Genomic DNA, 15,057 nt, shown 5'->3' on the forward strand with positions numbered 1-15,057 from the left:
AGTCCAATGAGAATAACTCGCCTGGAGCATATGTAAAAAAATAAATAGTTTCTAGCTCCCAGGTTAACCTCCTGGTCACGCGACCTCAGCGTTTCACCGGGATGGACCTGGTTTCCCAGGATGCAGCGGTGCACTCGGCGGCGAGCTCCATGACCGTCTCAGCCCGCACTCTGAATGCAATTTGTTTGTAAAATCATTTGTGTATTTGACCTCACATCTTGCGCATGGTAAGTGATAGCATTCCTATGTATGAGAAGTTTTTTGTTGGAAGCCTGATGTCAGGTGATACGGTGTAAAAACGGAAAGTCTGAAGTCTTTTTTCACAGTGAGTCGTGCTGGGTGAATGGATCTTGCACAAGACTTGCATATGGGTGATTTTGTGAGTTTTTTTTTTTTTATTTTTATTTTCTACCTTTGGAGTTAGTAAATGAATTGTTTCCAAGTTTTTATCAGAACCTTTTCAGTTTTCAGCTGCGCTCTGGTTATGTTCGGGCAATAATCCACGCGGTAATGTTCATCATGGTTCGGATCAACCTAATAAATCCACGCTCGATTTAGATTTCACACACGACAAGAAGAGCGACGATCTCAAACAATGATATCAGTTTGGAAGTCACAAGCGACGAGACAGACACAGACGCGGGCGAGACAGGCATCGGGCAACCCAGTTCCCCCAAGTTCTTTTTCAACATTTTAAGCCTCAAAATAGGCTATGTCATTACAGAATCTTGACTCAAATTTGAACAGCACTTTCATGAGCAGTGTGTGTTGGGAGGCTGTTGTCCTTTTCTTGAACTTTACTGAGTAAATGAGGCCTGCGTTTCCTTTTGGTCTGACACTGTGGTGCTCGAGAACAATATCTAGTGGCAGTGAATGTCTTGTACCTGACCTTTAAAGAGCTTTAACCCAATTAAAACTCACACTGTTGAGTCAAGCGCCTCTTTTTCTTTGGGATGTTCACACTGTTAACATTTGACAAAACACTGAAGCTTCTTGTAAGTTCTGACATATCTGAAACTTCCTCTGTAACCACCGATGGGCTGATGGCTCAGGTTCACACTTTCCTGATCGTGACTGCTAACAGTCATACGGTTGTATCATGCTGTCATGTTTTAATGTAGTAAAGATAGAGAAAGAACAGCCCAGAGCAGCCAATGAACGAGATACAACTACCTGCCTGTCATTTAGGTGGTACCATACAGGAATGATTTTGAGGATTATTTATTTTATAGTTTCCTTTTGTAATATATAGATATATATAAAAAACATCCTGTGCTTAGGACATAAGGTTGAGTGGAAGCTCCTGTCACTGTTTGTCCTACACTTCTCCCCACTGCCTCTCTCAGAAGTGAAGGAATGTGAGCACAAGTGCTTTCCATCTGGTAAATGGGCCGGGGGAATAAGTAATTGATGTGAAAACATTTTTTTTTTTTTGTGAGCCTGTGCGAAGAGTTCTGTTAAGCGTTAAATTTAGATAAATTTGGTCTTGAATAATGCAATATAATAGTGTACATTTTGCCCGACTACCTCAGTGCTCTCATGTATTGGTGGAAAAACACACACACACACACATACACAAATGCCTGCACATAGGCACTAGGCACAATGGACGCGACGTATTTCAATGCACAAGAGATGCAATAAAACAGCAAACAAAACAAGCGGATCCAAAAAGCATATTACGAGCTCATTACGAGCTGTAATGAAATACACTGAGCAATATGAGGTTGTAAATAAACCACCGTGTTTTCATTTTGGGGACTGAGCAAACAGCACTACAGACATTACAATGTCATCGAGCTAACTTGCACTCCCCCCCACCCCCGCACACATATATCACATATATTTGAGCTGCTCCGCACAGAGAACCACATTAGAAAACCAACAAAAAGCCACGTACTGGCTCTGTTAATCTAAAGTGAGCGTCAAGTTTTCCGCCGCCAAAGTGTGGAAAGTAAACTTGAGTGGTGGGCAAACTTAAACATTTGTTTGTGTTTTGTGTGCTTCTGTTTGCGTTTGATAAAAATCCCTCTAAATAAGGAGCCCTCCGGTCATTCTCGCCGCGACACATTCAGCCCTGCACTGTAGCGTGTTACATTACCCATGAGCACTATTATAATGGGCTATTCAAAATAATGAGGTAAACCGAGTCATTCTGAGATGCACTCTAATGTGCCGGCTCACCCACTCACCTTAGGACCTTCAGTTTTCTCCATGAATGTCAGTGTATGATAAAGACTATATATCATTATTGTCTCATGGAAAAGCACGCAGAGAGGCAAAAGAACTGCAAGCGCAAACGTTTCTCTTTAGTCTTTCCCTCGGCTTTGGAATCACATCATATTAAAACCGCCGTCCACAATGTGCTCAATTATTTCCAGCTCACATTGTTCGTTTCCTTGTCCTAACGGTGGGTCAGGGAGGGAGCCAGTGTTTGAGGCCTGGTTAAATGAAAGAAGGGTCTTTTCTCTCCCATATTCCGACTGCTTTCCATCAGTTGTGCCTCATTGGCCCCAGTGTAGGTGCTGCAGGAGACGGTTGAGATGAGAATGCCACAAATGGCCTGAAACTAATGTTGGCCTCCCTCACCTCGCAGATTTACAGCACTCTCTGAAGACTTCCTCTTTTTTTTTCTTTCTGTCTTTTTTTTTTCTTCTTTCAATCTCAGCCCGTCCTCCCCTTTTCTCCTCTCTCCCATCTCCCACCCTCACTCCCTTTCACTTTCTGAGTATTTCTTGCCATCTACCTCAGTATCCATTTAACCGGAGCTGTTTTTCAAGCTCTCCATTTCCCCAGCACTTACATCTGTCATGTCAAATGATCTGACGGCGCAGGCTCGGAAAACATATTCCATTTGAGCACAATGGTAAATCAATGGCATCAAAGCTGCGCCACGTGTGGTTCTTCATGGCTGGATCTCACATATCAAGGTAAAAATGGCCGGCAGAATGGTGCTCTTGTACACTGGTAGCGTGTGTGTGTGTGTGTATGTGTGTGTGTGTCTGTGTGGGAGGTAGCGTTTTCTCTTTGTTTCGAGGAAGTGAAAGTAGCTTTTAGAGGCTGAACCAGAATATTGCTGTCTGAACTGAAGGGCTGTGATGATGATGATGATGATGATGATGATGATGGTGACAATGTCATAATGCACTGGAATATAACCCATAATAGCACTATAGATATAGTTGACTAACAATGTCGGAATAAACAAAAGCCTTATGATTATATGAATTAATAATCACTATTCAATCAGAGGGACTTTGCTTAATGTATGGAACTGGATTCGTCTGGGCCGGATCAAACACCGCAGAGCAGCACAGCTCCATTAGCCTCTCATTGTGCTCTGTGTCCTGCTGCTCGCTCCGTCTCCGCTCTCGCCGAATCAAAGAGGAAACCACACACCTCTTTGGGCGTGTCAATCGCATCATCTGATGCCCGCAAAGCTGTAATTACACTCCGAGGGTTAATTGGCCTTTTTAAGCGGCGTGAACCCGACTGCGTGAAAGGCTCGAGTGTAGAAGCACAGGTGAAGGAAACTCAAAGAGTCTCCACAGCCCAGGAGAGCTGCTGTGTCCTGAAATCAAGTGCATATGCTTTAAAGGTTGTTCTTGGCCACTTCAGAGACCGGCGAGATAAAGCACAAATTCCCCACCGTGCCTCTCCCCGGCTGCCTGTCAGAGCGGAGAGTCGTGTTGCAGAGATGGCCGGGGACAGGCGAGCTCGCAGAGCAACGGACAGCATGAGTCACAACCCCCATGGTGCACTGCTTTCAGCCAGTGATGGAAGGTGATTACAACTAGTTACTATACTTAAGCACAGTTATGAGGTATTTTCCTCTTCTTGACTCTGCTGCTTTAGCCTTCCACACCATTACATTTTCGAGGCAAGTACTTTTACTCCACAACTTTCATTTGATATCTTTAGCCATGAGTTACTTTGCAGATCATATCAATTACTGCATCATCGCCAAAGCAGCACATTTTTAAGAGCTCAATTCTTTCTTTTGGCAGCCATATTCAAAATTATTCTGGTAGTTACAGAAATGTTGTGATTGATATCAGCTCTGACAATATACATACACTACTGGTTAAAAGTTTTTGAACACCAAAATGTTCCCATTTTTTAAAAATTGAAATTCAAGCAGATCAAGTCCAGTGAATAACTTGAAATGGTGCAAAGGGACGTGCTGAACTGCTTAAGGTTAAATAAAAGGTAAGGTTACCCAAAACTGAAAAATAATGTACATTTCCTAATGAAATGTGCATTATTTTTTTAAATTTTGGCTAACTTTACCTTTTTTACCTACATTACCTGACCTACATTACAATTAATGTAATGTAATACAATTACTGTAATATAATGGCCTGTTAATGGCTTTGGCCTTTTCCAGTTTTTGCAGATATTCTACAGGCCTCTTTTGCATTAGCAAGAGCAGCTGATACCTTCAACTGTAGCTGCTCTGCCTCTGTGCCAACTTGTGTGGCCTCATGAAAACTACTTATCGGTGAGGCTAATTGGAAAAAAAGGCTTCAATCTGCTAGGGCGCATAAATACTGGACTCTGGAGCAATAAGGGTCTGAGGTCTGATGAGTCCAGATTTCACCGGTTCCAGAGTGATGGGCATATCAGGGTAAGAAGAGAGGCGGATGAAGTGATGCACCATTCATGGTGCCCACTGTACAAGCCTGTAGGGGCAGTGTTATGATCTGGGGTTGCTTCAGCTGGTCAGGTCTAGGTTCAGCAGACTGCCTGATTATACTGACCAGTTTTTTTCAGTGGATTTGTTCTTCCCTGATGGCAGGGTCATATTCCAAAATGACAATGCCACGATTCATCAGGCTCAAGTTATGAAAGACTGGTTTAGGGAGCATGAGACATCATTTTCACACATGGACTGGCCACCACAGAGTCCAGACCTTGACCCCACAGAGAATCTTGCTGGAGAAGACTTCACACATCAGCCTGCAAGGATCTTGGCAACTCTGGATGGAAATCAATGATGTGACATTTCATAAGCTTGTCAAAACAATGCCACGGCGAATGTATGCCGTAATCAAAGGCGGTCCAACGAAATATAAGCATGTGTGGGCCCTTTTTTTAGGGCCAGGCAGTGTACTTTAATACTAAGATATCATTCAAGTTTGAATTTAAACTTCATCATTCATATTCCAGTATTTCCAATTTCTGCTATTTTGTATTTCTGCACCACTTCATTTTGGAGGCATGTAAGCACTTTAACTCTACTTCACTAGTTAGAAGTTACTTTGCAGATTACATGCTGTATCATCGCCAAAGTAGTTTGATCATCGCCAAAGTTTTTCATCACTCTTTCTACATTACTCTATTACACATTTTATAAGCAATCAGATTATAGAAAAAAACAAATCCCATGATCACAAAATTGTTGAGTATCAGATCTCATAATCGGTGAACCAGTAGTAAACAGTATATACATACATGTTCATAATGTATTGGAGTCATATGTCATTTTGCTTTGATTCTATGATACTTATGTGCATTAAATATCAGTATACAACACTGCTTTCAGCTACAGTATGGCTGAGCTATGGCTGAGGCACACCAGTGTTGGGTTCACTTACAGTGTGCTAGAAGATGTTCCCTTGCACACACATTGCACATGCACACTCAATCCAGCCCAACCTCAACACTCACATGGCCACAAAGGAAGCCCCTTGAGGTTTAATCCAACCATCTAACACCCAACATGTGAAATGGGGATAAAAGAGGGTCCGTGTCTCCAGCAGGGCAGCACAATTTGGTGCCTCCCCTGACACTCCACGGCCCGGCTGTGTGCGTTTTTGTGTGAGGGTGAGCGCTTCCATGCTTTGGTAGAAAATCTGCCCTCTTGCCGACACATTGGTGAAAGGCGATTTCCGTAATCCGGGAGTGTAAGCCTCGCTGTACAAATGGGCATAAGGGACTTTGAGTGTATGTGTATGTGTGTGTGCGTGTGTGTGTCTGAAATGCCAGCAGAAAGCTGAACGTCTGTCTGGGTGTCTGATAAGAAGCATCTCGTGAGGAGAGTTTAAAGCAGCAGCACAGAGCTGAGAGTACGACGCCTCCATGGGAAATTTCTCTTGATTTTCCTTATTTCTAATATTCACTATCATGCGCGGGTTGTAATCAATAAGTGGTTACATGATTTACATTGAATGTGAGAATTGTAGAGTTTCACGCTGGTTCTGTGATTGGTAGTTGGGCTGCAGGGCAAAATTAAATCATTTGGCGTCCTGGGGTCACATAAATTAAATTACACATATATATGCATAAACGACATGGTTACCATTAAACTGGTATTACAGCAATAAAAGATGAATGTGCACCTTTAATGCACACTTCAAACCAGCAGTTAACACCTTTTTCTTTTAGCAGCAGTGTAGTTAATATGGTGGTAAAATGGAAAAAAGACTTATGAGACTAAATCCAATATACAATGCTATTGTTTCACAAAGAATTATTTATTTTTTGCATTCAGAACATACCAAATTAAATTTTGGTCATCAAACGCACATTATAAATGATTCTTTTCATGACTGTTGTGGGCTCAGTTGTTTCATTCTTTTCATTCAATGTGCTTTGACGTTTTCCCTTGTTAATTTCCCGGTGCCTGTTATTCTATCATTCATTGCTGAATTAAGAGGGAGAAGTCTGTTTGAAATCATCGTCCCAGTGTTTAATGACAATGACTGTGTGCTACATATAGTGCAGCCGAGCAGAAGAATGCCAGCTCTGCTGCTATTTGAGGACCCTGCCGACACAATATTGTGAAATTGCATTTCATCTCTAACATATTTTGCAAATCTAAGGAAAAGAGAGCGTATGCTTATTTCTTTTAGTCTTGATCTATAGAGTTATGCGCACAAACCTTTGTTGCACGTCGCCAGCCATTCTCTGCCTGTGTTTCCTGTCTCTTTTCATTTTGTTTAAAGGTTTTTCAAAGTTGATTTATTGTTATTTTACTAGGCTGCACTGAACAACAAAATGCAAGCTGTAGTCCCTTTATACTACACTAGAAACAACTCTTCTGGAGTGTTGAGGATGAATTCAGAAGGGGCACAGCCCGAAGAAAGTCGCTGCTCTATAATCTGGTGGTACGACAGCGGATACTTCTGTATCTTTTGCCTGATGCTCAGTGATGCTTGACACGTGGGTACCCTGTTAGCAGTATCAATGGACTCGTCCTGTCCTTGCCAGTTTGTGATCTTTCCAGTCATCTTTTTGTCCAGATTTGACAGTGGTGTCTCTGTAGTATCAAGAGACTGTCCTCAGATTGGAAAGGCAGCTAAATACAATAAAGTCCCATTTTTGTATTTTAAGGCTCTTATTTTCCCTAATTGGTATTTTTTGTAATGTTATTTTTATTGTTACTAGGCACTGATGTCAGCATTTACTCCATTTACACTATATATTATTCTATTATTGTTTTTTAAATAATATTCTTATGTTATAATAATTTCAAGCACTCTGGCACACAAATATCCTTTGGGATTAACACATTTTGTGTCTTATCTTATCTTGTAAAAAAAAAAGACATCTCCACATATTAAAAAGGACATCACTTCCTGTCTCTCTGTGCGGCAATATTAGTAAAAAAACAAACCGAATCGTTTAAGCGAGCAGGGGATCGGCAGTAATTTCATCCTTTCCACACTCAGTATTTAATATGCAACTTTGTGTGCAGCTATATCACTGTAAGGCAAAACCGAAATGAACTGAAATCACGAGCATCCATCAAAACAAATCAAATGAAATTTATGTTAAACGGCTTTGTTTGCTGCAAAACTCTAACTTAATCAAACTGCCTGCTTTCGAAAGCCCTCCCTTCACAAACATTAATCTCAGTTTGTGGATTCCTCCGTCTCCCTAAACTCACTCAACAATATGGATGCCACGATCACCCATCTATTCAGATGCGCGGTAACGTACAAAGAAGAGTACAGTGATGTGAGGACGAGTCCACCGGCTATAGTAACAGGTGCAGAAATGCCGCAGAGAGGGAGAATACTACAGAGTAATGTTTAGATCTGTTCTTCTGGGACCAGGCATGAAGTACATATTGTGTGCTTTCCAAGCAAGGATTTTTGTTGTCTACCTGTCTGTGGAGCCCAGAGGCGCAGCAGACAAATCATCTGGCATCGTGACTTTCATTGGAGACAAGAGCAGCGATTAAAGCCTGCTGGGTGTGCTCGATAGAAAATACCAGAATGCTGAGTCTCTTGGCCTCATGGTGATTGTGAGAGATATCATTGTATATTCTCCATTCTTCTCTCTTGCCTGGCCTGAGTTAATAAATACCTGGCTTGGCTACCTAGGTTTCCTTGGAATCTCAGCTTTTCTCTGCAAAGACAAGTTATGTAAAGGTTCTGCGGCGCACCAACATCCTGCATCAGGAGAAGATGGCGTGTGTGGTATTTGCTGAAATTACATGAAGTGTCACTCACCCTGACAAGCATGTGAGGGAAGGGTCCGCGGGAGTTTTCAGGCACATTGATAGGCGGGATGACCCAGTCTCTCTTCTGTCGCCTCAGCCCATTGGCGGAAGAGCTCCTCTGATGTTTTCGAGAAAACTTGATAACTCTGGGTTGGGAGTCCCACACTCTTGACAGCATTTCTTCAATGCCAACCTGAAAAGAAAAGCACATCATATCATGCCACGTCTCGCACTGAATAGCTCACGCACGTTATCATTTGAAGAATGCTATTTTGCCATGACAGGTTGGAAGATGAATCTATAAAGTGCTGTAAAATGACAAGTTTTCCTCTCTGCTAAAATTGAAGCCAAAATACTGGTTGTCACACTAACAATAAACGCATTTTGGGAGAGTGACAGAGAGGCAAACATGAGGAAATATAAATATAAACATTTATCCACATGCTGCTGCATCATATTTCACGAGGCAGTGGCAATACACACTAAGTCTGCCCAAGCCTCCAGCTTCTGCCTAAAAAAGCCGGACGTCTCCCAGGTTGCACGGCGGGTTTCTGTCCACCGAGGCGCTGTGCTTTGTCCGAATCCCTGCACATATTTTTGAGGCAGACAACATCATTCCCGCCCGCCCCCGTCCTCTCTCTGTACCTACTGAAGACAGAAAACAATATGTGGCACTTTGCCCTGACAGGAGCCTATCATCAGATAATACAGGTATTGATGAAATACCAGCGTAATAACAAAGGTGGGGCTGAGGACAGGGACAAGAGGCAGTTTCATTGATGTGGGAGTCACTTAGAAGACGAGCAACTTGCAATGTCACACAGTCGGTGAGAGATTCTTTGATAAAAAAAAAATGTTAGAAACACAGTGTGGAGACGCGGGCTGCAAGCAGCAATTATTTTCATTGTCCGTTAATATGCTGATCATTTCCTTGGTTAATTGATCAGTTGTCTGAAATGTTAGAAAGTGGCGCAAAATGTCGATCAAAACACAAGATGATGCCCTCAAATGTCCTCAAGATACTCGCTTTACGTTAATGAGGAGTAAACAAACTATACGCACAGTACAACGAATATTCGAAAGTGATAACTTTTGTTTTCCTTAAAAAATGACTGATTAATTAATGACCAAAATGGCTGCAGATTCATTTCATAGTTAAGATTAACTGATTGATAATCAATACAGCGTAAGTGTAGATCTTTTGGATAACTATAGTTTTCCTTAGTCCAGAATATGTCCTCGATTTGTTTGAATGTGTTTTCTTTCTTATTTTCGGAGCTGTAGTAGTTTTGAACATCATTCAGCAGGAACGCAGGGAGTCAGTCACGGTGTGGGGCGCTGAGGGGTGAGTCTATATACTGACGTCATTGTAAATGGCACCTGACATTCAGGTTTCTGTAATAATTTGAATGGTGAACTTAAACACCAACATATAATAAGTCACAGCAGCCACAGCCAACTGCAGTCCACAGCAGCAAGATATGAAGAGTGAGAAATTCCCCAGATTTCCTTGTTAAATTGCTCAATTTTTTGAGGTGCTGAGTAAGGACAAACTTTGTGAAATATTATCTGTGACAAACTGTTAACTACTTGGCCCTTCTTGTAAATGCGGCATATATTGTACATAAAGATCTGTCTTTGCATAAAAAAAACATTGTGTGGGCTTGTCCAGGATTTTTACTTGGATACAGCCTGGAAGTGAGATCTGACACCTAATGCTGAGTATGAACTGGTCAGCTGTCCCCTTGTGATCCGTAAACCAAAGACGCATGCTGCTGCAAGGGATAAACAGACTCATAGTCTGCAGTATAGTTCATACACTTGATTTAATAAAGCACATAATTGTAGATTGTAATTGTGATGTGGGCACCTCTTATGTCGGAATGTATGGACAGCATGTGTATATATATATATATATATATATATATATATATATATATAAATATATATATATATACACACACACACACACACACACACACACACACACACACACACACACACCCCTCTAGCTATTGCTGCAGCAGGAAGATTGTGTTTTTACTCATCTTGCCAGCTGAAATAAGGGTTGGAAGGGTGTGTAAAAGGCTGAGTGTTTTTTTCCCGACTCTCTGTGGTGTCCTCCTGTGTAAGATGGTTGTATTGCTGTAATCCAGCTAATCCTATTGTTGTCTCTGCGCCCCGCGCGCGCACACACACACACACACACACACACACACTCTCTCTCTGGCAGTGTGCCGCTGTCACCTGAAGCACAGTGGAAATCCTGCTGCTCATCCCACCTGGAACACACACATCGCAGTCACACGTCTGCACACGAGCGACCACAGACGCGTCGCAACACCAAACACAGGCCGGCAGTTCATCCTATCAATATACACCTGCTTTGCAGACTGTAAGCTACACCTAAGCTGTGCATATTTTTCATGTTTTGGTTCAACTTCACACATTCACAGCTTGGAGGATTGGACGGTGAGCTCAGTGCAGACCTGTAGACAGCCGAGGGGTTGAAGGTTTAGCTGGTGGGCAGGAGGCTGACGTAGAGGGAGCGGGGCGAGGCGACCGGGTGGATGGTTAGAGGACAGAAAGAGGAACGAGGTGACCAGATGTGTTGCCCAGATAAGATAACTCTCGTTCCAGCACCGCTCATCCAAAACACTCACAGGTACCAACTGGCATGTGGGAGGCAGGGTGCTGCCAGCCTCCTCAACGGGCGGCAGGTGGAATTAGTCTCTGTCTCTGAATGTGTGTGTGTTTCTGTTTGCAGATGCTCATTTGAAACCAGTGAAAAAACAAGGGAAAACAAACAAGTATTAAAAAAAAAACAAACATGCAACAGAGGATAAACAACACTCTCTGCGGCAGATGACAGTGAATCATCAGGACTGTCTGCGTGTCCGTACATATGGACAGTTCTAACATGTATGATGCGATGGCACTGCTCAGTCAGTGTGCTGCTACAACGATAAAGTCCTTATCTGCTTTCCCGGCTAACAGCAGTAAAACACAGTGCAAGAATATTTTCTCTACACGCCAATCAGCAGGCTGACGAAGGCCTGAATGTATCGAGGCTGAGGCGCCTGATTGGTCTGATCAACATTCCTTTAGATATGTTGCCAACACAAATAGAAATGAGGAGGACAGACAGTCAGTCAGAGAGACAGACACGGACAGACACAATGAAAGGGAGAGGTCCTTTATTGTGGGTCTGCTCGTGGATGATATCAGCGCAGTGGCTGCATGTGACTGTCACTTTCAAACAGCATGGCAGATGACAGGCTGTTGGCATCGTGACAAAGGAAAGAAAGAAAAACTGGAACAAGCTCTCTACGGGCTGCCAGGAAGCTAGGTGCCTATTAGGGTTGGGGGATTTTTGTTTTCGTTGGAGTGTGTGTGTATGAATACAGTATGTGCATGTGCAAGTGTGCTCAGCCATGCCTGCGTGTGCACATATGGGAAATCATGTGTGCCGGCCTTGATGCAAGCATGTGTGCACACGTACAAATGTGTAAAAATAATGCATGAACATATGTGCGGGTGGATTTGCCTCAGAGTGTGTGCGTGCACGAACACTGACAAGGAGTCACTTAGTGTGTCCCTGAAACCCAGAGGCAGCCGGGGCCAGCTGGCAGCCTCTTGCTCCCAGGCAGCCTGCACGTTGCCTGGGCATTCTTCAGGCCTGCAGCCCCCGAGCCCTGGAGCCGACATCTGGAGGTTATCAGTCTGACAAACAGGCAGAACAATACAATAATAGAGTGTGCTCATTGCTCATTGCTCATTCTCTGTTCAGTATGGCTCTGAAAACATTTGATTCAGGTCTTTTGATGTTATCTTTTTTATGTCTTTAGCGCCGCCGTTCCCTTTGCTGGTTCCCTATGATAAAAAGCGGGAGATCAGAGTGCCTGTCTTCAGTAAGGAGAATGTTCTCCCTTGAGATCTTCTCTCAATAACCAAAGTGAAGAAAAATAACGTTTAACTTTGAATTAAAAAACCCAAGAAGCATTGACATTCTCGGTCAATGCTATTTGCCAGTTGAGACTTGCAGGTCTCTCGTGTGGATTGTCAACATCATCAGGCTATAATCACAAAGTTAAAGCACACAGCAAAAGCTCCGCCATCCAACCCTGCCAGTGTTTTGCCTTTCGATGACCAGCTGACCCCCAGGGTCCTACGTTCCACCCCGCTGCCGGCCTTCGCCGTAATCTACCTTGAACAGGTGAGGCCATCTGGGGAGAGTGCGGTGAAAATGCAAATCAAATAAACACTAAAACCCGCTCCGGCAAATAGTCGACTCCAAATCCAGTGGTGCATAACTGATGGGCTCTAAGCTGGTGGAGAAGGCAAACCAACGTGCCATGAAATCAGTACGAGCTGGAGAGCACTCAACGACAGGCCCTACCTGTGTGAGGTGTGATAGCCTGAGTACATAAACACTGCGGAAAGGGCTCTCAGGCCAAAGATGCTCTACACTTCAATTGCTGCGGTATTGTACAAGGGAAAATTAAATAGTAAAATGAGCGGGTTGATCGTGGAGCCCATATTCCAAGTATGTTAATTTATGCTACTAAAACAGCACAGTGAGAAACCAAGCCAGTTATTAAAAGCAAATCATGGCGCTCTCACTGGTGCTATACAACAAAGCAGGCATGGCAAGAGCAGAGAGCCGCAGTATATTGAAGTCATCTGAGTGGCGATGAAGAAAGCGTATTATTTATAACAGCATCTCTCTCTGCACATTATCTGTGTCCACACCAGGCGAGAGAACAAAATGAGCTGGTATTTGAGCTGTCTGTCTTTTAATCGCCATTGGGAAGAAGAGGATATCCTGAGCTGTTTATATCCCCCGCCGCTGTTGCCCTGTTGATTACCCACAGATAGGTTGCGGTCGGGTGATGCGATTATGATTACGTCTTTTCTAAAATAACTATTGACTTTCAGAACAAAGCGCCGGGCTCTGATAACAACTACTCACCTCTGTGTGTGTTTACCCAACTGGAAAAGGAAAATGGGCGACGCGGCTCAAAAACACTGCAGTGCACTGATAACACCGATAAGTTTTAACTTCTATACCCACAAATCATGCGAAGTCATTGCACTAAACAACACACAGACGAACACACACACACACACACACACACACACACACACACACACACACACACACACACACACACACAAACCCCTGTTAACTGACTTACTGACTTCTCTGGTTTACAGTGCTATAAATCAAAGGAGAACTAATATCGAACAGTTCCACTGCTGCTGCTACACTACACCAAGTTGATTTTGGCAAACAAGGGGACATTTGGAGCATCTCAGTTGGAGAGCACGGGACCTTTGGGTGCCTCTTTGCGATGAAAAGAGCCGAATATATTCCACACACCACACGCAGACACATATTCAATCGTCAATATGAACCCGATAAACGCCGTAGGACCGCAGGACATCAAATTCATACTCAAACCAAAGAGATGGTCGGTGAAGTAACCACTGAATGCTGCCAACTGTAGCCGCAGATAGCTATTTAGCTCAGTTAGCCTCACAGCTAGCAGCATGGACTGGGAGTTCAGAGCACCTGGGGAATGTTGGTGCTGACACCACAACCAAAATAACTTTGGACCAGGAGTTGCCGTAGCTAGCTGCTTAGCATGCTAACTTCACTAGAATCATTGCAACACAATAAATAGTTGTCATGATGTCAGAACTGTTACTCCCTTACATTTTTGGATGTTTTCAATTTAAATTATTATTATCAACATATTGCACCTTCCATTATTATTCATCTGGACTGGAACATAGACACAGAAGCCTTTTATTTTCCAATGGATTTAACTGGTTAATTAATCTAATCAATTTACTCCATTCTTTTCTCCTTTGGTTGAGCCCGCTAGTGGCAAGAAGGCCTTAGGCACTGGATCCTTCCCTGCTCACCCTCCAACGCGCTTGCTGTGAACAACATGTAAAACATGACATTCCCTCTCTATGCATATTCAGAATTTGATTTGTCCGCTCTGGGCTACTGTAGAAACTTGGTGGTGCAACATGGCCATGGAAGAGGACCTGCTCCCGCCCTCTCAATATAAGAGTCTCATTCTGAGTTATCTAAAACACCTTTCAGTCGATCACACACGTATGGAAACATAATTATGAATATCATATTCCATTTATGACAACAGATCACAGTAAATCTTACTTTCTGGAATTCTGGCACCATTGTGCAAGAACTACTTATGTAGCCGTGTCAGGTAATAATGTTGAAATAACATGTCTTTGTTGGCCTCTTCGTGCTTTTCTCTCTTGCTCAAATGTATAACCCTTCCAACTCAAGAAGCAGGACCGCGAGGGCAGCAGGGAGCAGGAGGTCCAGGGAAACTGAACCCTGCCCATGAAGCCAGAGCTGTGTCCGAAGGGGCCGTTTGACACAACAGCAGGTTACTGATTCAAACCAGACTCTGCTGCTGCTCTGTATGGACTAATTTTCTGCCTCCTCCACTCCAAATCAGTAGTGGCAGTTTCACAAATGTTAAGAAAAATATGAGTTAACCAGACAGAAAAGTCTAAAGTCAAAGTATGATCACTTATAAATGTCATCCTTCCCACTCACGTCA

At 43.1% G+C, this 15,057-nt stretch overlaps 1 protein-coding gene across 2 annotated transcripts in view; it reads right to left on the reverse strand.

The window, feature by feature from the left end:
* Positions 1-15,057, reverse strand: part of cdh4 (cadherin 4, type 1, R-cadherin (retinal)) — a 215,368-nt gene that overhangs the window by 69,304 nt on the left and 131,007 nt on the right. For both annotated transcript variants that reach the window (XM_037102150.1, XM_037102151.1), the window contains exon 5: positions 8,460-8,642. In XM_037102150.1, the coding sequence (XP_036958045.1) occupies positions 8,460-8,642 (183 nt within the window). The remainder of the gene's footprint in view (positions 1-8,459; positions 8,643-15,057) is intronic.

This window comes from Acanthopagrus latus, chromosome 6 (genome assembly GCF_904848185.1).
Source record: "Acanthopagrus latus isolate v.2019 chromosome 6, fAcaLat1.1, whole genome shotgun sequence".
In the NCBI taxonomy this organism is placed as follows: Eukaryota; Metazoa; Chordata; class Actinopteri; order Spariformes; family Sparidae; genus Acanthopagrus; species Acanthopagrus latus.